The sequence below is a fragment of the Talpa occidentalis genome, unplaced genomic scaffold (assembly GCF_014898055.3).
Source record: "Talpa occidentalis isolate TD23 unplaced genomic scaffold, MPIMG_talOcc4v2.1 talOcc4.11, whole genome shotgun sequence".
NCBI lineage: Eukaryota > Metazoa > Chordata > Mammalia > Eulipotyphla > Talpidae > Talpa > Talpa occidentalis.
The window spans coordinates 98708965-98736144 of NW_023601104.1; the positions used below are offsets into that span (position 1 = coordinate 98708965).

Here is a 27180-nt window from a genome sequence, read left to right on the forward strand (position 1 = left end):
ATACACATAGCAAATCATGTTGTACAATACAAACACGTAACATTTTATTTGTCAAAAAAAACTGCAGATTGTTCCTAAGTAAATAAAAGATCAGATCTCTGGCTGAGTGAGCTCTGGGGGACAAAGTGGAAGCAACAGGACCAGTGAGGAGGCTGCTGCAGTCACCACAGGGAGAGAACTAACTAAGGCCGGAGAACTGACTGACGATCGATAAATAAAGAGGCTGCGCAGTAAAGAGGGAGGACTTAATACTCAAGACTTCCTGTTCAAACCGAACAGGACCGTTTGCTAGTTCTGTGATTTTGGTGAAGTTAATTTAACTTAAGCTGTTTCTTTATCAAGTGATCCTTGTAGAGATTAAAATGTGTCACGAATTTGACAGCGGGTGGTGCCTGGCACACCCTAGATCTCAGTAACTTTGACATGCAGTTGCTTTGACTTATTCCTGACATTGCACATTTTCTGTTGTATGATTTTATGTCATATATTTTGCTCCAAAATAAGTGAAAAAAAATTAAAAGGATTCAAGGACTCACCAGACACTTTTGCACCTCATTATAAAGGAGAGATTGATGTGATGTGCTGTAATGATATCACTGATCACTGCTACTGTATATGTATATACATGTCTTTATATGTACGTATGTATATCTGTATACACAATAACAATGATATATACATATGTATGCCATATATATAATATCCCAATACTATTTTAAATTTCATAAGGATTACAGTATTTTAGAAATTTATCTTGACAATTTTTTTTCACTTCTATGTAATATCCAAGTCAAATATTAAAATCTGACATCTAAAATTTCAACTTAATATACTGTGGGAAAGAATTCAAACAATCGATAGAACACAGAAAAAAAAATTTTTAAACTTACCCTAGGATCATATAACCCAGATATGTTATAACAACTATATTTAAAATCACATAACCCAGATATGTTATAACAACTATATTTAAAAATGTCTCCATATCTAGGGAATTTAAATTACAGGTCAAAATATTTCCTTTCTGGATTCTTATTTAAATTTAAATTTACATTACCATTCTTTTCTACTCTGGATACAACTTAGTAAGTTGTGGAACTACTATGGATGACCTCACTTCTGATTCTGACTCTGTTTATGCCACTTTATTTTTAGCCTTAAATTCCTTCAAATCTAAAACAGTGAAAACAGCGACTATTAAAAAAAAATTTTAATTGCAAGTATATTAACGAAATAAACATATAATTAGTACAATTTAACATAAGACCAAGCAAAACCTCCATCATCACTTTATCTGATGTTCTTAAAGATAAAGGGAACATTCTAAATGCTGCTTCCACTACTGTTATATACACAGCAAGACTCTTGAGAATGATTAACATCTTACAAAATATTTACAACAAAATATTTATTGTTCATATCTTCAAATTCTCTAAAAGTGTATCATTCCTAGAAGATTAATAAGCTAACAACTAAGATACCCAAACCCAGCAGAACCAGATGGATGTCACAGCCAGAAACAGGAGTCATTCCTTGCTTCCCAGGTCCAATCTGCTACCAAATTCTGTTCATTCTACCTTAATAAACATATCGCAGACTCCACTGTCCTCACCGAAGCCAACCATCAAATATCACAAAGCCCACTGTTGCAGACCTGTCTCACTCCAGCCCACTCTCCATACAATTATTGAAAATGATCATTGTGAAATGTAAATGGAATAAGACACTGCCCTGCTTAGAGACCGCGTGGGGCTCCAGTGCCCTAAGAAAGACCAACAGCTCTTGCAAGCTCTCACACTGACCTGTCTCAAACCTTTTTCCAAGTCACACTCTGCGCTGCCCACTGGATTCCACCCATACCTCTCTCAAACACTGGTAAAGCTGAGGCTCTCTGCAGCCCTTCTGGCTGGACCACTCATTCCTGACTCTTCAAATGGGTATTTGCTCCATTCCCTGCAGTTTTCAGTTTCTCAAAGAGGCTTTCCTTGACCTCCCAAAGCACAGTAATGCTCCCCTTTGCTAGTTCCCCCCTCTGAACTGTACCTGCTTAAGGGCAAGTTCTGTTTTGTTCCCCTCTATTCTCTCAGTGCTTACACAGTCCCTGCCACAAGAAAGGCACTCAGCCAGTATACGTGAATGGATGAGAATGCCATTATTATTAAATGCTCACTTTGAGATGCTTTTCTGCAGAATTAACTAAGAAATTATGGCCATGGCAAAAGTGAATAAAGTGGCTATGTGAGATTTTTGTCATGGTTTGATCACCGAAAACAACCACTTGCAGAAGGCAGGCAGAATTAAAGAGGCTGCCAAATATGAGCACCAATCGATCTGAATGCCCAAGTGAGATGATTTAAAAATGATTTGCACAAAAATATAGGTTTTATAATTTGAAACAAGATTCCTTAAATGTGTAGCTGTCTACATTATATATTAAACCTTGATAAAAGCCACTATTATTGCCCCCCTACAGTCTTCTCCCTTTGCTTATTAGCTATTCAGCATAACAATTACATAATGTCAGAATCACATAATTGAATACTCTGATTCTTCTTTAATAGTTTGACATAGGCCTTTATAACAAAATCTAATCTGGGACTATCATCTACTGTTTCCTATCTTTTTTAGGACCTGGCAAGGAAAATGATTGTTAACTAGCTAAAGAAATGTATGAGATCACTCAGCAACAATAAAGGTTTTTTTTAGTACATATTCTTTAATGTACATTTTCTTTATACCCATTGACTCAGTTAATCTTTTGATTTATGGATTAATTTTAATTAAATACTCATTAAAATCCTATCTTCTATAAATCAGTTATATGGTTTCAACATACACATTTGATTCTTTCTATAAATATGCTCTATAGGTGAGTATGCTACTCTTTACACATTCCCACAAAATTAAGATTTTAAGTATTGTTGTTTAATTGACTTTATTCTTAACTCACTAGAAAAGGATTTTTTCAAAATATTTTAGAGACCTCTGAAATCACTATTGTCTCTCCATCTTTTACTCTTGCTATATGAAATATTCATTATGCTGTCTGGACCAGATTTAGCCTGCTCATTGCAGAATGGATAGTATGCTCAATATTTTCCATTTTTAATTTAAGTCACTAACATACAATAACTCTTTAGTCAACAGGACCTAAGTACCTGTTCTCTTCTGCTATTGTTTAACTGGTATGTCCAGGTGTGGTATGTCCAGGTGTGATGCCAACAAACTTAGGTCATGAATGTCACCAAAGTTGAATATGAAATTAAACCTGGTCATTGGATTATGGCATGTGTCTTTGGAAAACAGGTATGAAAAGCTGATTCACTTTTGAACCACATACTATGCTGAAATGAACATCTTCTCAATATACCATTACAGCCTGTAAAAAAAAATTTGTATTTCCTACACAGAAACATGGGCATCTTGTGAAGATTATGTGTTACATCTCTGATCTAAAGCACAGTAACTGAAACCATGGGTTATAGTCCCAAAATTAATAGCCAAAGAGGCACAAGTACTTTGAACGCATATAAATTTATGAAAAAGTTATAACCAAAGGGAAAGCCAAAACAAAATATGGAGAGCTCACTATGCTCAAACATGATCCCCACTAGGATGTAACTTCCCTGGCACCATTGTAAGTTCCCTGAGGACACATAGACTGTTGTCTATTTTATTCATGCCAGTTATTAAAAGAAACTACATTTTACATACAGGTTTTGCATATCTAGTTTGCAAATAAGTAAAAAAAAGTCATTAAATATTTAATAGTTTATATTAATAATATATGTAATAGAGGAAAGAATTTTCTAGTAGACCAAATATTTGCTTCTAGTAGGAAAACTAATTCTGAAAGAATTTAGAAAGCACAAAATAAGCTAAAATTTATAAAGCTAAAATTGTGATGGCCACAATTCAATCTTTATTTGATGATTCTTCAGAAGTCACCACAGTCATTATCAGGAATCATTAGGAGTATCAGTTAAAAGATATTATCAGTGTTGTAGAGGTACTACAAATATAGCGTTAGGTCAACAGAATTGCCAAATAAAACAGCTATGATTTTATGTGAATAACTGAGACTTTTTAGCTGCTAGAAAGCTAACTTAATTAAAATACCTCTATGGAAAAAATGACTAAAAAGTCTCCATAATTAAGATCTCTATGTCTCCATTTCTATCAGCTAAATTCTCTAAATATTTTCATCATAATTCAAAATACATAACATTTGCCTCCAGTCAGTGATTAGGTCAAAGCTCAGCCATCAAAAGCTCTAAAATTTTCGGCTGACAATGGCAACACACTACCAAGGAAAAATGATAAATTCAGGGGTGGGAATTGTACAAGGACTATAACCAAGAAGAAAATGCATACATTGTGCAAAAATGAAAAATGATTGGAAAAAAGTATAAAATAATGGAAAAAAATGAAAAAAAGAAAAATGATAAATTCATATCTTATTTCACAACAACTTACTCTGACTTTTGGCAAGACTCTCCGAAGTGTCTCAGCAGGATTCTGTCGCATCAGAAATGGAAGATTTGCAATTACACTTGTTCCTTGGATATCTTGACCAGCACTTTCAAAGGAAACACAAATTTACAAGTTGTAAATAAAATGTGAAATCTTGGTTTACAATTATTAATTTAAAAAATGACTTTTTATTGATAAACAGACTTAGGACAAAATTTTAAAGTTCAAGCATATCATTTGGATATAAAAATAAAACCAGAACCAGAACAATTAAGTAAAGGTAGAGCAAAAATACTGACGATCCTAATTATGCTCATACTAAAACAAAATACTCTATACGCATGCCTCAAGTCTAGAAGTCTTAAGACTATTATTACAAACTTACTGCAACACTGCACCTTCTTTCTTTCCTGGGACCTATCAATTTGCTATACTTAATAAAAATATAAATGGTAAACTTTCACTATGGTGAAATGTTACTAATTTTAACAACAACAGAGGTGACAAGATCAACTATAGAATCACAGGACAATGTTCTTCTGGTACAATGGAATTGCCTGTTGCTCTAGGCTGACTCTGTGAGTTGCCAGAAACTTCTTAAAGATACTCCAAGCTTTGCTTGTATGAACAAATTACTTAGCAATAATAAAAAAATCAAATCAGACCATCATTATACTTTCAGAGCAATAAGAGATCAGAAAAGCAAATAATAGTCTGTAGGTGACACAAATTACTATAAATAGGGCATGATGACAAAATGTTTTTCAAAAGTGGATCTAAACTGTAATCACCATGATCTCTACCAAACATAAAATCTAGATTTAATTTCTACAATAAATTCGTGCCTGGCCCTTCTCCCACCTAGGAAGAAAAACAGACGAATTAAATGTAATGTGCTAGGGATTATGACTTAGAAGGAAGCAACTGAGTTAGCTAGTGGTTCACAGCTGGGAGGGAGCCTACCTCCTCCAGGGCACATATGACAGCACCAGAGACACTTTAATGGTCACAACTTAGGGGATGCTGCTCTCATCCAGTGGGCGGAATCCAGTGATGCTGCTGAACAGCCTACGGCACACAGGCCAGCTGCCCACAACAAATGTCAATGTCTCAAGAAAAAATGTCCAAGAAACACTGGTTTACACAAAGTAACTATTAGTTGAACTATATGAAACTGCCAGCATTGGACCATTATGACCAACAAGAATGGCCATTTCCTTTGATTGATCTCAACAGAAATACATTTGCAGAGATTTCAAGGAAATGCATACGGTTGTCATTCAGAGTACTGGTTCTCAAACTTTAGCATGTATCAGAATCATCCTGGAGCACTGGTTAAAATTTGTTCCCAGCCCCAGAGATTCACGTTCAATAGATTTTGGTGAGGCTTGAGAACTGGATTACTAACCAGTTGATGATGTTGCCAGCAGTGAGTTTCCAGAAAGGCTGGGATCTGAGTGGGGGTGGGGGGGCAGAGAGGGAGGCATTAGAAGACAGCAGATTGTTCAGATCGTTCACATTTTTTAAGACTATATAAGTGAGGGCATCCCTGGGAGTGCAAAGGGTTAAGACACAACCTATGAAGCTATCAGCAGCCACTGCAGCACAAGTTCAATCCCCAGCCAGGGAGGAGACCCGCATGGCGCAGCAGACCTCTCCTGTCTCGCCCGCTGCTCCCCTCAGCAGTGTACTTCGGTCAAACTGCCTGTTCTGTTTCCCACTCTGTCTCTGGGGAAATAGAGAGAGAGAGAGAGAGAGAGAAAGGAGGAGGAGGAGAAGTTGGCAGATTCTTCACATTTTTTAAAACTACTCAAGTGCAGTGAGCCAAGTGCACCGTCATAGTTTGCCCGAATAGGGGTGGTCCACCTGGCTCAAAGCATGTGCTCACGAATTCTGTTAGTCCTGGTGAGGGGGGTGCTCTCTGCAAGTACAGCGTGAAGTGATACGGGAACTCTGAACAGTTAGCAGCGGTGGAAGAACACGAGGGGCACCTAAGGGCATTTTAGAGGAACGTCTAGTGTAGATTTTGGGAAAGGCCTGTCTGTGGACGGGACAAAAGAATCAGCATGATTCTAATGGCTACCCATTAGAGTGGGCACTGGGATGTCTTGGATGACGTGAGCTCCTGCTGACATCGGTCACTGTCCACAAACCAAATATGTGTGCATCCCCTGTGCTCCCTCCACTGAATGGACGGCACCCAAAACAGCCAGCATGGTTTTAAGTTAACAGCATAAAATTCATTGTATTGCTATTCAATGTGGCATATATCATTTTTAAATAAATATTTAATCAACGTTATACTTTCTTTTTCTACAAAACACATGCACTAGACTTCACAACCCACAACTTCCACCTGAAAGGCACCGGGAACAAGCATCCTGCCTCAGCACAAGCTGCTCCTTTGGCCCCAACTGTGCTAGTCCTTGGGCATGTTCCTTTCCTATGATGCTCACTCAGAATCAAAAAGCACACAGGCCCACTCAGCAAACATTTTTTTTTTTTAAAGATTTATTTATACAAGCACTTTTATACAAGCACTGGGTACAGTTCAGAAGCATGGGAGGGTGAGAGAATTCACCAGAGCCAGAGCGGGGAGCAGAACAGGCAGACTGACAAAGTACACTGCTGAGGGGAGCAGCGGGCGGCAGGAGAGGTCTGCGCGCCATGTGGGACCCTCGCCGGCGGCTGGGGATCGAACCGGCGCTGCAGAGGCTGCTGGCAGCTTCGCAGCCCAGTGCTCAATCGCCGCGCCACCAGGGGAGGCCCTCAGCAAACATTCTTTTAAAACTAAAAAGAACTGGGTTAATCATGGAAGCTGTACATCTAGTGGCTAAAAAGGAAAGAAGGAAATAAAGACTAGCTAAATAGGTGAATTTAGGACAGCTATCTTTTAAATTCTAAATTAATGTTACTAATTATTTTATTCCCCTTGGGAGATGCACCTATTTTAAAAAGCCATTTATGGTAATATCTTAAAGCAATGAAAAACAAGTCAATCCATGCAAGCATTTCTTGCTGTAATAAAAGGCTTCCCAGTCTTCTCTGACAGGCCGGCTCTTGCCAGTAACAGGCCACTTCTTTCTGCAGGTGGGTGCCAAGTAGCTAGTTTTCACCCCCTCTATTTCAGTAATGTTTTGCCCAAATTTTACATTTTTCGATACCCAGCACAGCATCTGGCACACCATAAGAACGCCATAAATACATGTGGATTGAAACTGAATTTGTCTCTACTTCACACCAGCTACCAGGAAATGCTCCGTCTCTCGAATCTCAGACTCTGTGATGTCACTTGCTGACCATAAACGCTTACCTTTCTTTTTCTGTGGCTAAATTCACTTTTTACCCTCCTCACACTTCTAATCCCCCAATTTCTATTCTCTAGTTTCTAATATTCCTCCTGCTTTCACTTTCTTCCAGGCAGCATGAATCTCCCTAATTATTACTTCAACTGCAATGTCATGAATGTCCCCAACCTTACCTCTTCAATTCGGTTCCTCCAAAACAACAACAAAAATAATATCAAACATACTATTTGCTGGGTGTGATGTTAACAAGCATCTTACAGTCATATTATTTAGATGCCATTATTAGCACCACTGTATAGATGAGGAAATTAGGGCTTAGGAAGATGAAGAAACTTTCCCAAAGTTGCCCAGCCGCTGTTACCCAGCACCCATGTGTTGCCTATCACACTGCGCGGCCTCTCTGTCAACCTGAGCACCCCGGTTGTTTTATCCATCCTAATTAGGTAGCACTACTATAAAAAAAAAAAAGGACTGTAAAACTATGCTGCTTAATGTTTTTAAAAAGCATGCAATTGGGCCTCCCTGGTGGCGCAAGGGGTTAAGACTCAACCTATGAAGCAATCCGTAGCCACTGCAGCACGAGTTCGATCCCCGGCCAGGGAGCTACCCACATGGCGCAGCAGACCTCTCCTGACTCGTCTGCTGCTCCCCTCAGCAGTGTATGTTGTCAATCTGCCTGTTCTGTTCCCCGCTCTGTCTCTGGTGAATCCTCTCACCCTCCTCCCCCGACACCTCTGGCCTGTACCCCAGTTCTTGTATGCATAAATAAATAATTTTTTGAAGATTTATTTATTTATTTATACAAGCACTGGGTACAGTCAGAAGCGTGGGAGGGTGAGAGAATTCACCAGAGCCAGAGCAGGGAGCAGAGCAGGCAGAAGGACCGAAGTACTCTGCTGAGGGGAGCAGCGGGCGGCAGGAGAGGTCTGCGCGCCATGTGGGACCCTCCTCCCGTGGCCGGGGAGCAGCCGGGGATCGAACCGGCACTGCAGAGGCTGCGGGCAGCTTTGCAACCCAGTGCTCAAATGCTGCGCTACCAAGGAGGCCCAATAAATCATTTTTTTAAAAAAAACACAATTAAAAAAAAAGCTGATCCTCAATGATGCCAAAAGAAACAAAATGATAACTAATTTGTGGGAAATCAAGAAAAGGACCAGAAACTCAGCATATTTATTCAGACACAATGTTTCTTGGGTCTCTAAAAGTGTGCTCCTTTATAAAACCCACATACTTATCCACAAAGAGGAAAGTGCATGTTAGAACACACCTAGAGATGACAGCACTTTATTCATACACCTCGCTTCAACCTTTGAGAGCTCAAAATCCAGTAAGGAAGACACAGTCAGACACTAAGAACTCTGACTGTAAAGAAAAAAAGTCCTATCTCTGCCCAGCTAGACAACCCTCATAGGTTATGTCTTCATAAAGCAACTGGAGGGCCTCCCTGGGGGGGACAAGGGGTTAAGCACAGCACTGTGAAGCTATCCGCAGCCTCTGCAGCAAGAGTTAGATCCCCGGGGCCTGCCAGGGAGCTGACACATGGCACAGGGACCTCTCCTGTCTCCCTGCTGCTCCCCTCAGCAGTGTGATTCAGTAGATGTGCCTGTTCTGTTTCCCGCTCTGTCTCTGGTACATCCTCTCATGCCCCCGTACCTCTGGCCTGTACTCCAGCTCTTGTATGCATAAACAAATAATTCTTTAAAAAAAAAAAAAAAACGTAAAGCAACTGGATAGCATAGCAGGGAGCAGATGCCATGCAAAAATAGTAATGTATACAGTCAATCGCTACTGGAGAAATTATTACAAGAACCCTAGCTTTGTTTCTGCTTAATAATGTGCAAGAAATTAAATGATTTCGATATTCAGAGCTTGTGATTCTCATCCTAGCAGCTCTTGTTTCAAAAATCCAAAATACAACACACAGGCTGCTGATACTGTGCTCAAATTTACAAAGATAAAGCAGATGTCACATGGACATAATTATGAGCTCACAATGAAAACGAAACTTTACACAGTTGATATTTAATGACTTTTTTACTCAAAGTAAATTAGAACAGCCTGATTTAATGAACATAGCATATTATGCTAGTGAATTAAACTTCCAAAGACAAAGCCCTCTTTTATGACAAAGACAACTCCAAATCTAAAGTAGCATATAATGAATACCAATCCATGGCCTCAGAAAATTTTCGAAAGTGACATATTTTCATGTCACAACCATAAAACTGATCCTTAATAATGTTAATTAACTCTTCAAACTCCTGCCATAATAGGTTTCTATAGTTAGAGAACCATTTGATCCTGTTTATAGTCATTATGCTTAGAATCACAGAGAAACAAACTATTATTAAGAGCACCAGAGGAAGAGTAAAAGAAAAGTTAACCTCTAAGAGCCTACTGTGTGCCAGACAAGATACTTTACATACATTATCACATTAATCTGCACAGTCTATGAGCAATATATTTCTATCCTTATTTCACAGTTGAGGAGATTGGAGCCCAGGAAAAATGTGACTTGTCCAAAGTCATCCAACTACTCAAGATTAGAGCCAGAACTCCCGCCAAAGATTTCCATGTCCATAACGCAGGGCCAACTGTACTATCCAGGGTCACAGTCCGATCCTAAGTAACTGAAGTATCAACCTAAAAATGTCTCTAAATTGACAACTTTACAAGAGAAAAAACATCGTATAATTCACTTATAACATTCATGTTGCAATAAATTTTTACTAGTAATATCCACTCTATATCTTTTATCACAAAATTTATCCCCATGGCCCCAGGTCAAAATAGCATGCAGAAGTTTCATGTTCATTGTAAAGAGACAAACCCACTGTTTTATTGAAGCAGCATTACCAGTTATATAGAGAACACTCCTTGATAATGGCTTCTCAGTTTCTATATCAAAATCTGAGCCCATTTTCCCCCTCCCTCTTTTTACCAAGAGAGGCACAAACAGTCCTCTCATTCTTGGGGTTTACCTTTTAGAATTACCCTAATCTTCCCCTTTCCCTTCACACCCCACATTCAGTCTCACAGGAATACATAAGCTGAGCATTAGTCTTGCTTGTTCTGGAGTATAATAATCTTACTGAGATCAATAAACCTTTCCAATTCCTTATGCAGTGTTTTTGTACTGTTTATTTTGGGTATTTCTCATATAGTATTTTAGTGTTAGCAAACTTATACCTGATGTTAACTTTGATATGTTTTTATTTCTTCATAGAAGGATAATTAATGTAAAAATTTAGCTTCTATTATATGTATATATACACACACTCACCAACATGTGTGTATTCAGGTCACAACATTTGTTATTGTATGGTAGGTCACAGGAAAAAAAAGTTAGAAATAATTTCTTCACAGTATTTATAAGGAGTCAAGGGGAGACTACCCAAGTCTGTCCTGAGCATATGAGTTATAACAAGAATATTGAGAAATAGAAAAATATTAAGAGGAATAACTATACAAACTTGGAACATTTCTGGAAACATTGTATTCTCACTCATAATTTTTTAAGGCAGATTTTCTATCTCCCCATTAATCAATTGCACAGAAATTCTTTAAAATACTTTTAAAAAAATATACATCTAGTAGGATATAGCAGGGGAAAGTGGGTAGCTGAAAAACTGGGTTCACAAGGCTGCCAAAGCAGCAAGAGAGGAAGCCAGGAGGGAAAAGAGAATAGTGAGCAAATCCCTGCACCTACAGGAAGAGGGTGATAAACACCTGTCAGAGGATGGGGGAAAGATCCGATTCCTTAACTCACAGAAGACAGGTGGGCTGATACATTCAACAATTCGGGGAGTAGTTATGAGGGTTCTGCTGGGAGCTACATACTAGGTCTGGATTCTCCACACAATCGAACAATGCTGTATGTCTGGCCATAGAATTTGTCAGACATAAATGTGCTTGGCAACAAAGCTGAAATTAGCACTCACTATATACTGGGCACTGCATGAGGCCCTGGCAGGGGTGTGGTGGTACACAAGACAGACATGGTCCCTGCCCGACCTCCTACAGCTTCACACTCAGAAAAGACAAGGATAACAACAGGCAATTAAATCATCCTATGTGTGCAAAGATTTATAAAGTACTAAAAGTACTATGGAAAACAAGTGGAATAGGTGTGAAGAGAAAGTAGAAAGAACCATGTGTTCCGAATTCCCATGCTGGATGGGGAAGATTCAATTGTTAAATAAAGACTCCCTAAACACAATTTGCCAGTCACTGTGCTCTGGAGGAAGAAAAAAAAAAAAAATCAAAGCAGAGGACTGACTCCACATTATCTTTTTTTTTTTTAAAGATTTATTTATTTATGCATACAAGAACTGGGGTACTGGCCCAAGGTGGTTGGGGGAGAGGATTCACCAGAGACAGAGTGGGAAACAGAACAGGCAGATTGTGAAATTCACTGCTGAGGGGACCAGCGGGCGAGTCAGGAGAGGTCTGTTGTGCCATCTGGGTAGCTCTCGGACCATGGATCGAACTTGTGCTGCAGTGGCTGCAGATAGTTTCATAGGTTGCATCTTAACCCCTTGCGCCAGCTGGGAGGCCCTCCACCTTATCTTCATTGGATTAGAAAAGAAGAAATGCTTCTTGCAGAAATAAAATCCATAAGACTCAATACAAAACTAATCATTGAGAGAAAAAAGAAAACAAAGGTTTCCCAGGTCACCCTCCAACACTATTTAAAAGGATAGTCAAGCTTCAATAATAAATGAAAGAAATTTAGATAAAAAGTGGTGAGTTCAGTTTTGGACTGAATTTGAACGACATCTGAGAAGCCAGCAAGACATTCTGGAAGAGACTCCTTGGTGAAGGTAGCCAGCAAGCAGGCCTGGCCCAGAGTTCAAGAGAAAAGCTCCAGGCTACAGCCACAGATTTGGAAATTTTATCACAGAGATAATCACTGAAACCCAGGAGTGGATAATATGACCCAGAAAGAGAGTTCCTAATAATACACAGTAGTTCCTGTCTGCTCATTTGACTGATATTACTGCAAATGGGGCACTGAAATTTAAAGAAATGTAACACAAAGAAGTCAGTTATAAAATTTAAAAGTTCATAATCAGTCAACCAAAAATCAACCCGTAAAAGCTATGTGAAATGATGATTCCTTTTCTCTAATGCTAAAGGATCAGATATAATGGAATGCTGGAGCTACAGGGGGCCTTAGAAATATGTCACCTCTTCACATTGTGACAATGAATAAATTGACATCTACAGAAATAATGGAAGTGGTTCCAGGGGGACCACCTTCAGGGCAAGGATACTATCTCCACTGAGCAAGAATCTAAATGAAAACAATAAAACTACTGATCCTGTGAGATCTCGCATAGCTTCTGAAATAACAAATTAATACTGAACATATTTTCTTCTTTAAAACAAACAAAATCAATTTTCTCTCCAATGCCCGTTATAATAGAAGAACCATTTTACACTTTCCTATCATGCTTTTTAACAATACAGGAAACACCGGCCCCCTAGTTATCTTAAAAGAAAAATATCATCTAAGGAAATATAATTATCATTATTATACCATATATCTAACTCAATGAGTAAATATTAATATGTAAGTAAATGAGTGAATTTCCTCTCATATATGAGTATAATATGTTGTCTAAAAATTAGACTTACCATGTGGGAATCATGAATCAAGCAGTGTAATAGATTTTTTTAATATGTAACAATTTTTACTACAAAAATATGATTTGGTAAAATAACAGGCCTTCTTATTTATACACTATTTACAAAACAAAAAATTTAGAGCAACATACATGTTTAAATGTGCAAAAATCTGAACTCTTCAAAACATTTTAGAAAATGCTCGTAAAAAAAAATCAAAACTGACTAGCATATACTGAGCTTTTCTCCTATTAGAGGTAAGTAAATTTTCAAAGGAATAGGGAAAGGAATAGTCACCTGAGATGACTGGGGTCAGTGTCAAATTAAGTTTACAGAATCACAGTGCAAGAATCTTATCAGCATGACCAGTACATGCCCCTCACCTTACTGGCAGAACACAGAGGAGCAAAATGATATTCCCAAGGTCACACAGTTGGCTAGTGGCTATGCTCCATGTTTCTTAGCAACAAGGATAAAAAGAAAAACAAGTTATAAAGCTTGCCTAATGAAAGAAACATAAAATTAGTCTAGAGACTGACTTTATATATATATATATATATATATATGTATGTACACATATTTTTATTCCTGTACTATAAGATACTAGAACTAAATATATGTTTGTTATAACATATATGATCAACACATACAATACAGTATGTAATACATAAGAATTATATGATAATAAGAGATTAAAACTGAACCAATATGCTAGTTTGGAGCATTAAGAACAAGAAGAAAAAGAAAGGTGGTTACATCTATTCATTCACTAGGGTATCAAATGGATGAATGTTTTCCAAAATAAAAACAATGGAATTCTGATCCCACAGCAGATTTCTTTCTAAGTACTTGAAAACCATCTTTACTAGACAAATTTTTCAACATGTGTATCAGAAAACTATAGAAACTTTATGACTGCTCCTATTTTTGCAAAAGAAAGATGTAATCTGCTTATATATCAGGAGTGAGAAACAGGAAAATCTGATTACACTTCTATGTTTTTAACCTGTGACATTCAGAGGCATTGGTGATGACATTTATCTGTGATAAGAAGGCAAACTACACTTGAGCAAAGATCTGAAGGAAGTGACAGAGCTAGCAATGCAGATATCTGAGGGGGTTAAAAACCATTAAAAGGAGAAGGAACAGCAAATGCAAAAAGGACTCAAGTAGATGTATAAATGATGTGTAATGGATAGAAAAGATGGTAGAAGTACACACCAAATGAAGAAGGTAAGTAAAGAAAAATCAGAGTTGTAATGGGGAATAGTAAGGGAAATGAGAGCTATAATGGGGAAGGAAGAAGCAGGTCACAGAAATCAAAGTATATTCTCAAACCATAATGGAACTAAACTAGAAATCGGCAACAAAAAGATATCTGTAAAACTGGCAAATATTTGGAAATAGACTAACAGACTTATAAAAGACTCATGAGTCCAAAAAGTCTCAAGAGAATTTTTTAAATTATTTTCAACCAAATGAAAGTGAAGATACAATATATCAAAAAAGTGTGGGCTGTGACAAAAGCAGTGCCTGGGGGAAATTTACAGCCTTAAAGTGCATATATTTTAGAATAGAAGGAAGATCTAAAATCGATAGCCAAAGCTTCCACCCTAAGAAAGAAAGGAAAACTAAATGCAAAAGAAGCAAAAGTAACGATATAATAAATACCATAGCAGCAATCAATGAAGTCGAAAACAAAAAGAGAGAAACAATGAAAACAGAAAATGGTTCTTTGACAAGATCAATAAAGTTGATAAATCTCTAGCAATGCTAAGTAAGAAAACAGCAAGAAGATGCAAATTACCAACATCCATAATCAAAAAAGGGAAATCATTGGTGGTCCCACAAACATGTACAGGGAACATCAGTGTAGTATAATTTATGCCCACAAATTCAGTAACTTAGATGAAGAAGCGCCAAGTACTTGGAAGACAAAAGCTACCAAAGCCCACTCAAGAAGAAACAGAACCAATTTTAAAGACCTTTCAAAAAAGAAAATTTCAGATCGAGAGAGTTTCATTGGTGAAAACTACCTAACATTTAAGAAAGAAATGCCAATTTCACACAACTGCTTCAAAAAAAATAGGAAACCACTTCCCAAGTCACTTCATGAACATTACCCTAAAACTAGGCAAAGACAGAAAACTGCAGACCAATATCGCTCATCAACACAGATGCAAAATAAAATCCTCAAACATATAAAAAGATCCATACATTACGATGAAGTGGATTTCATCCCAACAATGCAGGACTGATTCAGGATTTGAAAAACATCACTCACCAGACTAAAACAAAACATAGGAGGAACCATATATAAACTATGTATCTAATTAATACATAATATATAATATGAATCACAAGATTAATAAGAAAAAGGTAACCAAATTAGACTACGGGAAACTTCCTTAGCTGAATGGTATCTATAAAATGTCTGCAGTTAACGTAACGGTGACAGGCTGAATGCTTTCTCCCCAAGATCAGGAGTAAGGCTGGGAGGTCCTCTCTCACTCCTACAGCCGAGGAGCCTGACAGATGCGACCTTGATCAATATTAACATCAGGGATAAGTCATCTTGGTAGCACTCTGAAATGATGGAATAAGAAAGGCCCTCTACAGTATTTTCCCCAGAACCCATAACTTCAATCTAATAATGAGAAAACCATCAGACAAACCCAAGGTGATGGACATGCTATAAAATATCTGACCAGTACTCTTCAAAACTCTCAAGATCATGAAAAGCAAAGGAAGACTTGAAAAGTGTCACAGCTAAGAGGAGACGCAGGAGATAGGACCACTAAATGCAATGTGGTAGATCTTGCAACAGATCCTGAAAAGGGGCATTCATGAAACATTTGGTAAAATCCAAATAAAGTCTGGAGTTTAGTTAAAAGTGACATACTAATGGTAATTTCTTAGTTTTGGCAAACAGACCATTATGTTAATTTCTTAGTTTTGGCAAATAGACCATAATTAAGTCAACATTTTAGCTTCAGGGGAAACTGGTGAAAGGTATATGGGAACTCTCTGTACTATCTCTGCCACTTTCCTGGAACTCTAAAATTACCCCAATGAAAACTATTTTTTTAAAAAGTAAAAGGCAGAAAAAGTTATACTATGTAAACACTCACCAAAAGAAGTGAGCATATTCATCTCAAAAGGAGTATATTAATATCAGATAAACCAGACTTCAAAACAAACATCTCTAAGAAAACATTACATAATGATAAAGTCAAATCGCCAAGAAAATCTAAGACCCCTAACTGGATAGGTCCCCAGCTACAGATATCAAAACACATGAGCTATTGCTAAAAGTGACAGATTTCAAAGAAGGAATAGACAAATCCACATTTATAGTTAATATAAATTAAATCCACATTTATATAAGAGCGCAACACTCCATTCTCTGTAGTCAACAGAACAAGCAGACAGAAGAACATCCGGTCTATGGAAGCGTACAGAAGACCTGAAAAATACCATCAACCACTCTGACCTCATCACCATTTACAGAACATCATAAGGAACAGCAGCAGCGTACATATTATTTTCACATGTACATGGAATATTCACCAAGATGAGCCATGTTCTAGGTCATGAAACAAACCTCAGCAAATTTAAAAGAACTGGGACCATTACAGAGTTAAACTAGAAACCATTAACGGAAATAGGACTGAAAAAGTCCTCAAATAATTGGACAATTGTGAGAAGATACACACAATCCAAGTGTGCGAGCCATCCCCCAGCCCCTTCCCCACCATAACCAGAGCTACAAGTGTCCACTCCCCCACATGCCCAGGCTGCACTCTTGTGATTTTCCTTCAGGACTGTCCACTTGTCAAGCAAATATAGTTTTTAATTTTATTACCAAGATAATTCTAAGCAAATACAGTTTATAAAGTTATTATCAAGAGTTTCTATAACAATCCTAAGTCCATCAGACTTCTAAGTTTCATTTTCATACCTGCATGCATAAATATTTTTATGCTAGCCACAGAAATCTCACTTACTCCAAACATCCAAACCAAATCTACAATATACAAAACACTTTAATCAAAAGAAATAAAATACTGTTCAACTCTGATTTTTTTTTTAGTTCAGCAAAATAAACAGTATTTTTGTTTTGATTATAATATCACTGCATCCAATCCTTAATGAAAAACAGGAACCTGCTGAATTATCAGTATCCAACAAATAACCCCTGTTAAGTCCCTGAATTGTCCTATCCAGGGAGTTTCTGCCCTACAGAGATGTGCACCAGCACCGCCTAGTGGAGGAAATAAGGAACTAGGGTTCGACATCTTCCCATCTCTCGTAGACCTGAGGATAAGCTGCTAAAATTTGCTGAAGCAAGATGAAATTCTTAAATTCTATCAGGCCCAGCCCACCATATCAAACAGAGAAAAGAAGCGGAAATGGTGCCTGAAATTTATATGATTTGATCACATAGAAGCTAGCTCCCCTTATTTTTATGATAGCAAAACTGGCCCTTTCTACTGCATACTATAAATTAATTAATTAAAAGATTACACTCAACCTTTATCCTACACCATATAAACCAGACTAAATTTAACTGGAAATGGATCACAGATCTAGAATCAAGAGCTTAAAATCTTTAAAGTTCTAAAAGAAAATACAGGGGAGAAAAATCTTAGTGACCTAGGATTTGGCCAGGATTTCTTAAACAACACACAAAGTACTGACTATAAGGAACGAAACAGGTTTTAAACTAAATTCCTCAAAATTAAGCCATATCAACGTACATTCCTTTTATAATAGCAACAGATTTAATTCTTATAAAGTTATAAGATTTAATTCTTATAAAGTTAAAAGACATAGCCCCCCAAACTAGGAGAAAATATTTGCAAAGAATATACCCAAGAAGAGAGCAAAAGATTTGAACATTTCTAAAAAAGAAAAAGAAAAAAAAAAAAGCTATACGGCTGGTCACAAACTCATAAAGATGCTCAACATTCACTGGTCATTTGGGAAAATTCATATGATAATTGCAGTGAAACAACCACACACCCACTAGAATGGCTTGAAGTTAAAATCATACCAAATGTCAGTCAGTATACAGAGCAATTCACTCCCATGCACTGCTCCCATTTACAGGAAGAGATGTAAAATCAAACAAGCACTTTGGAAACAGTTTAGCGGTTTCTTAAATGTAAACATGCACCTGCTATATGACCCAGCCAGCCCACTGGCTGCTTACCAGAGGAAGGAAGCACATGACCACACTAAAATCTGTACAGGAATAGCTAGAGCCCAAAACTGGAATTTACCCAACTGCCCATCAACTGCTGAATGAATAAACAACTGCTTTATATCCATGGAATGGAATCACTGTCAACAAGAAGGAACAAACTATCGATACATGCAATGTCATGAAATTCAAAGTAATTACGGTGAGTAAAATAAAAACTCACAAAAGGGCACTACTGTATGATTCATTTCTATAAAATCCTAGAAACTGAAAACCATCTGTAGTAACAGGAAGCCAATCAGTGATGGTCAGAGTCGGGGGGATCAGACAAAAGGGAGAGGATATTACAAAGGCCAAGATGTAACTTTGGGGTAATGGTTCATTATCTTAATTGCAGCGATGATTTCACGACTATACACGTATGACAGAATTCATCCAACCGTAGTTAAAATATGTGCAGCACATTGGGCATCAGTTACACCTCAACAAAACTAAACACATGTACACTCACCCTATGACCCAGCATTCCATCCTCAGACATTTATCCAAGAGATGTGAAAACCTATGTCTAGATGTTAGACTCGGAGAAACGAACCTGTAGTGATGAAAAGGGGATTACTGGTTGCCTAGGGGCAGGGAGGGGGGCTGGCTGCAAAGGGGCACCCTCTGGAGAGAAGACCTGGTAACTGCACAAAGTTCCTGGGCGGGTATTTTTCTATACATTCAAGCAAAATATGTTCTCAATTGCAAACAGATGATTTAAAAGGTCAATAATTATTCTTCACTGAACCCAACTCTGCCCCAGGTATGGTGCCTTCCACACACACTCCCTCCACCCTCTGAACAGTCCTACAATGTGGCGCTATTATCCCCACTTGAGTCTAGGAGGGGTAAGCATCTTACCCAAGGTCTCCCAGGAAGTAAGTGAGCGAACCTGGGCCTCCAAGAATAAATCTGGGTCAGCGTTTATAGAATATAAAGTATTTCTGACACACACACACCGCCTCCGCCGTGCTCCGCGTGCTAGTTAACGAGGGGCGACCAGCACACATTTGCTTCTTGACAAGTACTTCTTCTTTGAACCTAAGTGTCTGCTGGTACAATGCCACTCACTCCCCGGAGGATGTCTAACAATAATTACTCCACAAATGCTTTGTTTTAACCTAAACTTGTACGATTTATTCTAAAGTAATTCCTGGTTGTGTTACAATTATTTTCTGTTATTAACATATCTTATCGGAAGGAAAATCACACCGGAGGGCACACAAACGCAAGGATGTAAGACTTGCCATTGTTTCTGAAGCAATTACCACATACCAGAAGAAGGATAAAGCCAAAAGAAATGACTGGAAGCACTAAGCCTGAGTACTTTCTCCACACCTCCCAAAGCTGGGCGCCAACATGGCCAACAGAAGACACCATCGAACACAAAAGAGCCAAGTTGAAAGACGTACAGAGCTGGAGATCACTGGATCTGACTCAATAGTTTAACTACCTTTATGTGGCCCTTATTCTAAGAGAGTTATGGGTTTTGCCATTTGATATAGTCGACACTTTAAGGCTTAATGCGGATACTAAGACGCCACTGCACATATCAACAAGACTGGGAGCCAGAAATTCCAGAGCTGTACTGGGAACCAATTAGTTACGATTTGTGCCAAAATTCAGTCTCACTCCCAAGAGTGCTGGTACGAATTAGCCAGTTCATGAAAACAAATATGTAGACAGAAATATCCACACAGACATTTATCATCTACATATACCCATGTTCTAATATAGCTCCATTGCAGTTACATAACCCATATTTTATTCAAATCTAAATAACCATTCATTTAGTATTATTTTATAGTGTTTTACCACAGAAGTGGATAGGTACCTTAAATAGTTCATTGTTTTAATTACATTACATGTCTTCTGGGGGAGATTTATGCAGGAAAGAGGATTCTAAACTGTAATTATCAGACTCATACTCAAAACAAGATCTACATCAAAAAATTGGAAAGCAAACATATATGTGTATGAATATATACAAATATACACACACTAAAATGACACATAGAAGGTCTGTAGCATTTATGATTCCCCACTTTCACCAATTTTATGAACTAACCAACTAACCAGACCAATTGTGAAGGATTCAAAAAGGCCTCCAGACCTTTCCCCCATGTTCTCTTCCCCTACCCCCCAACCCCACACACACAGACCCCACAAACCCACTGCACTGAAACAGTACCAAAAGTCAGAAGGCATCAAAAAAAGAAATCAAGATAATGGTGAAAGTAAGATAAGTAGGGATACAGAAGATCTTAGCAATAAAGACCTACAAAGGAGTTTTCACACAAATGTTCACTTTTGCATAGCAAATAGGAGCGGTTTTTGCAAAGATAAAGCAGTCAAAAGCTAGTCAAGTAGAAAAGCTGGTCACTGGGATTCTTCCTCCTGACCGCACTGCACCCTAGTCTGGTCTTGAATGCAGGAGTTTCCAGACGCAATGAGCCAGCAGTCAGAGCTTACAGCACCTTGGTTTATTTTCAGATTTGGCTGCAGAAATTCTCACTCTGGTTTCACTAGAGGGAGCACTTACTCCAAAAAAAAATGTGGGGGTGGAGGGTGCGAAGGAAAAGACCAGGGAAGAAGATCCTAAAGATGTCTGAGCATCCCTGGAAGGCAAAGTGCTAAATGTTTTAAAACTCACAGTGCAAAGTGAAGAACAGTTTAAAAGTGACAAGTGAGTTTAAAGTGACTAGTGAGACTGTAAAAGTAAGCAACAGGAAAGTTAGAAGAGGCACATCAACCACTCAACACATCCAGCGCGTAAGGTAAATAGCAAACATTGCTTAAGAGAAAGTCACTTGGTAAGAAAACATAGCTCTGTCACAGGCTGACTTTCTTATCACTCAGCTTAAAATGCTTAATTATAATTTTTGAAAATTCTGGTTTCTGATAAATACTGATAGCAAAAGAAGCTAACAGGTATCACAAACTTCAGCTGATATACTGTATTTGCCTATTACTTAACTAAACCATTGAAAGGCAAATTAATACAAGAGGATAACAACTATCCTTTTGTAAAAGTTTGAAATGGAACGTCTTGTAGCAAGGAAGTAGGTGGCAAGGAAAAGAAGGGTATTAACATTAACTGGGTACCTACTCTGTGCCAGGAGTTCTCCACCTAATTCTAGTTAGTTCTCCACAGTACCTAGTTCTCCACAGCACCCCTGAGAAGCAGAATTGCTATTTCCATTTTATAGATAAGAAACTTGAACGTAAGAGCCATAGTGACTTCTATCAGTCACACAGATAATAAATGGTAGAACAGGATAGAACCAAAATCTCTCTGATTCTGTCTGTGATATTAAAATTTTAAAAAATCACAGGCTGCTTAATTCATCTGGCATTGTGGTCATCTTCAAAATAACAATATACTTTTTTCCATTAAGAGGTAATATTTATATCATGGTACAGTAAACAAAGCAACTACAACATAAAATATGGCTTGTCCTCCAAAAGCTTACTTACACTCTATTAACGAAAATGCACTTACACACAAACACAAGTGCAGGTGTAAGCGCACGCACACAAGCACACACACACACACAAGTTAAGGAATGCAAAGTTGTGGTTCATTGCTAGTTGAGGGAGGCAACCTCTCGATGATAGGGATGCTCAGAGAAGCCAGGGATCCGGGTAGTTTCAGCAGTGAGGAAAGACTTGTGAAAGATGCAAGGTTCCAGCTGGATCCTGGGGATGGAAAATCTTGGCCGGCATCACGAAAGGGAATTCCAGGATGGGGAAAAGCAGAGTTCAGGATGAACACGATGTGACTGAGTAACACCAGCATGACTGCTTCCAGCACAGAAAGACTGAGTGGAAACAACCCACGTGCCCACCAACCGATGAATGAATAGACCCACACATGGAATACCACGCACAGAGAAACAGCAAGTACTGATACAAGCTACAACGTGGATGAACCTTGAAAACACTCTGCTAGCTAAAAGGAGGCCATAAATTATGTAAGTTTATTAATTGACATGTCCAGAATAGGCAAATCCACAGAGACAAAACAAATATTGTTAAGTCCCAAAAGCTGGGAAAGTTTAGAAGGGGTGGAGGGCTGACTGCTAATGGGTACAGGGTTCCTTTCAGGATTGAGGAAATGTTCTAAAATTGACTATCGTCATGGTTACACGACTCTGTGAATACACCACAAGCCACTACTGACTCTGCACGAAACAGGTGAACTGTATGGCATGTGAACAACATCTCAACGGAGCCACTACAACAGAGTGAGGGCCTGGTAGGTTGGCACTGCACAACTAAGCTGGAGTCACTTATGCCAAGCTTTAAGGGTCCGGAATTTACCTGGAAGGCAATCAGAGACGCTTGAGTAAGGATTTATCTAAGGAAACACAGGACGCATCCTTAGCGCTCTCTTCTAACAAAACCGTGCACGTTTCAAGCACATTCTGAAAATATAAGCCAAAATCGCAAAGAAGAGGGGGAACAGGAAAAAGATGTTATGATGTGATTTTGACTAAGCCACAAGCTGTGACTATTAGGAGACTTGTTTTGCTTCAGTGCTAAATGCCACAGATGGGTACATCGGCATCATATTTATGCAAAACTACAAATTCATCTGTCAAACCTTCCAATACCGTAATGTTCTCAACTTAATTATGAAAATAGCATTAGTACTTGGTCTGCTATACTTTAGGAGAACATAATGATCAGAGTAATTTCCTTTTGATTGGATGTATATATTGTATACATCCTGTATATATTGCTTATTCCAATATTAGATTCATTTTAAATGCTAGCAGAACCTTCACTCGTTTAAGGCATTTCCCACAGTGACTTACACATTTATTTGACTCTGAATTCTAACGTAGCATAATATTCCAAAATAGTTTTCATATATGAAATCAGAGAGCTAGGGAAACATCTGATATATAAAAGGAGAGAGAAAAGGCTGGATATTAAATATCTGATAGGTATGAAAGGTGAAACACTCAAAAATGAACCCTCAAAACCACAGAGAGAAAAAAATAAAAGCAGGATTCAGTAGTAGGTTCTATAGCAATGGAAAGAACAAATAAAAAAAAAGAAGAGAAAAATTATATTTAAAATAAAAGGCTCAACAAATGAGAACAGACACGAAGTTTGGAACAGGTGCGTAACCCCAAACCCTCCCTGAATCCCAGGGAAGAAAGGACCTTTCAGGCAGCCTTGGTGCTTTGCCTTCAGAAGCTGACGTCCAGGTGAAATCCCACTTTCCCCCAGGAGGTGGTAAGATGGAAGGAAGACAAGAGAAGAACTCAGCTGGCGAAGCCACAGACAACCAAACTAGTGTTCTCCTTCTGAGCCACCCTGCAAGCCTCCTGCAAGGTATATGAGCCACAAGAAACTAAAGGAGATATCAGATCTCTTAGAACTCTTTTGTCTAAGAATAGGAAGACCCATCTCTCTCTATAAGGGCTTTGTAAGTTCTAGAACTGGATGAAACTATGTTCTGTGTCTGCGAAATAAAGACAATCCAGCCAGCCTGCTTCGCTCACAAACGATAAAAGCAAAATACAAAACAAACAAGCTATCCTAAAAAAGAAGCCTTGTCCTGGATATCTAGAATAAGGGATCTGCTGTCACAAGTAAGTAGAGCAAGATTCTCCAATTCCTAATTGTAAGCCAGCACTTACACTTTAAAAAAGAAAAAAAAGAATTCAATAAGAGTAAGTAGGAGCTCATTTCAAATCATCATCTGTTGTGTGTTAAATGAAACTTATACTAACTTTCATCAATTGTCTACAGACTCCCTAAGAACCATGGGGGAAGAGGTTTACAACTATGCCTCACCACACTGAACATGTTATTAAAGAATATCAAAGCACAATAGGTTAAATGTTGGATTATTCTCTGTGCATATGCGTAAAACATATACTGTTAACTCACACACACATGAAACAGTCTTCTATTGGTAACTAAGTATAACGATGCACACATGCTACCAAAAAAGGAGGGGAAATAACATCAACATAATGCCTAAGATCCAGAGACATCTGAAGTGACAGTGACTGCAGAGAACGGCCTAGACTGTAAGTTGGATGATACTCTGACTGCAGAAGAAGCGGTGCCACGAACAGGCTAAAGAAGAATTAAGAAAGTGGAAGTCATGAAGAAGAGATTTCCTTTAAACAGGATCATTTGGGGAATGAACATGGACTAGAAAGGCGGCTTATCAACAAGAAAGAGAACAAGAAACCTGCCAGCACCTGAAACAGGCAACGCACCCTGAGCGAAGGGACCGGGGATGCCGGACACGCCAGGGGAGCAGCAGCCCCAGTTGTCAAAATCTGCTCTGAAGAAACAAAAAGGAAAACCGACTGGCCCAAAGGGGGAGAAATGTTTCCCAAATCGAAGGACATTTTCAGGCAACTGCACACAAGAGGTCTCAGGGAGATGCTGTCTCGGCAGCGTTTCCCCGGGTCTGCTCATCCACGCTGGCTTCTCAGCAGCTAAACCCCTAACACAATGCTGAAGATCGTTGAGAGGAATCTTTTAAATATTTGCAATAACCATTTGCTTTGAAAGTAATTCTGCAGAGCTGGTAAAACGAAATTTACAAAAGAGCAGGCTCGCTCCAAGTGAACACATCCCTCAGGCCAACTTGAGCGGCTCCGCGGGCCTCCTGCGCAGCGCGGGCCGCCCGGCTGGGTCTCCTTTCCCACACGGGAGCAGCAGGTAAGGGTCCCTCCGCAACCAACACTAACCCGGGGCTCCCTCAGCCTCCCTGGCTCTAACGGGGCGCCTGTGGGGGCCTCGGCCTAACCACCGGCCGTCCTGGCCGTCCTCGCGGGGCCGGGCATCCCCCGACTTCGCCCTCCAGCTCGCAGACCCAGGCCCGGCCCCGCGCTCGCGGCACAGTCGGGCCCGGCGCGGCGCTGGGGGCTCGGGCTGGGCTCGGGCGGCTCCGGCAGCGGCGGGAGGTACCTGAGCAGGTGCACGGCCCTCTCGGTGTCGCTGAGGTCCTCGGCCACCGTCAGCCTCTCGATCTCCTCCGGCGTCTGCGGGGGGAAAGCGGGGTCACGCGCCCGCCAGCCCCCCCACCCGGGCCCCCCCGGAGTGACCCCCACGAGCGGGCGCCGCGGCCGGGCTCCGTCGGGGGAGACCGAGCGGCTGGGGGGCCTCGGCGCGGCGGCCCCGCCGTCTCTGGGGGTCGGGTCCGGGGGTGGAGTTGAGGGTCTGGCTTTGGGTTTGGGGTTCAGCTCGTCCGGCTTCGCGGCGCAGCGGGGTGTCCGCACGAGGGCGACGGGGCGCCCGCACGGCTCGCCCCCCCCAGCTGCTTCTCGGCTTCACGGGGGGGGGCTGTGGGGGGAGATGAGGAGATGACGCCCCCGGCGGGGACGCGGGAGAAAGACGAACCCCGGGGGGGCGGGAGCGGCGAGCCGGGCCGGAGGGAAGCGGAGCCCTGAGGAAGGGCGGGCGGGGGCGAGCGAGGCCGAGGGGTGCTGGGGGCGGGGGGCGGGGGTCCGGGAGGGGGCGCCTCCCGGCGGGGAGGGGCCCCTCGGGGCGGCGGGAGGCGGATGGCCTGGCCGCGGGGGGCGGCGGGGCTGGGGCGCAGGCTGACGCCGACTCAAGGGTTTGGGGGGGTCAGGCCGGGGCCCGGGAGGGGGTGCGCGGTGGCCCGGGACGGGGCGAGCCCGGGGGCTGGAGATCCGGGGCGGGGGCCCCGGCGCGGCCGTCGGGGCTGAGGGGGCCGAGCCGGGGCGCAGGAGCCGCAGCGGCTCTGCCAGGGCGCGGGGCGCGGGGCGCGGACCCGGGTGCGGCGGCGTCGGGGGAGGCCGGGGCGCGGGGTCCCGGCCGTCGGGGGGAGACGGGGCGGCCCGAGAGGCCGGGGTCGCCGCCGTCCCGGGGCTGCGGGGCCGGGGCGGGGCGGGGGGTCGGGGGGGGGGCGGCGGGCCGGGGCCGGGGCCGGGGGCAGGGGCCGGGGTCGGGGGCCGGGGCCGGGGGCCGGGAGCGGGGCCGGGGGCGGGAGCGGGGGCGGGGGCCGGGGGGCCGGGGCCGGCGGGCCCCCCGCACCTTGAGGCTGCGGCGCTCCGGCCTCTCGACGACCGCGAGCTCCTGCAGGTCGTCCGCGTAGCCGAACAGGCTGTTGGCGCCGAAGTCCATCGCGGCGGCGGCGGGCGGCGGCGGAGGCATGGGCCGGGCCCTGGCCGCGGGCCGCAGCGGCCCCGGATGCCGGACGCGCCGCCCCGGCCGCCGGCTGGACCGTCCCCGCGGCGGCCGAGCCGAGGGCGGCGAGCGGCGGCGGGAGGAGCGCGCGCCCGAGGGGGCGGGCCGGGGCCGGGGGCGGGGCCACGGGGCGGGGCCGGGGCCGCGTCGACGCCTGGCCCCGCCCCCCGGCCGCCGGGCGCGCGCGGACCGGACGCAACTGCCGCGCAACGACGCCCTCCTCCGCCCCCGCCGCCTCGTCGGCCCGCCTCGGCCCTTCGCCCCGCCCCGCGGCGCGTGCGCAGAGTCTCCCACCCGGGGCCGCCGGCGGAGGCGGCCCGTGGGCGGGGGCGGAGG

The 27180-nt window shown here is 41.5% G+C and overlaps 1 protein-coding gene across 6 annotated transcripts in view; it reads right to left on the reverse strand.

Annotated features, from left to right (window-relative positions):
* The window catches only part of PPP4R4 (protein phosphatase 4 regulatory subunit 4), a 77454-nt gene extending 50643 nt beyond the window's left edge, over positions 1-26811 (reverse strand). For 5 of the 6 annotated variants that reach the window (XR_008550886.1, XR_008550885.1, XR_008550880.1 and 2 more), the window contains exons 1-4: positions 26692-26796; positions 25603-25676; positions 5882-5926; positions 4477-4579 (exon numbers count right to left, since the gene is read on the reverse strand). Coding sequence is in view for 2 of the 6 variants with exons in the window: in XM_037503978.2 (XP_037359875.2) it covers positions 4477-4579; positions 5882-5926; positions 25603-25676; positions 26692-26781 (312 nt within the window). In the remaining 4 variants the exon portion in view is untranslated. Of the gene's footprint in view, positions 1-4476; positions 4580-5881; positions 5927-25602; positions 25677-26691 lie in introns of all 6 variants that reach the window. The other variant, XR_008550884.1, reaches the window with a different exon arrangement.
* Positions 26812-27180: the final 369 nt, after the last annotated feature.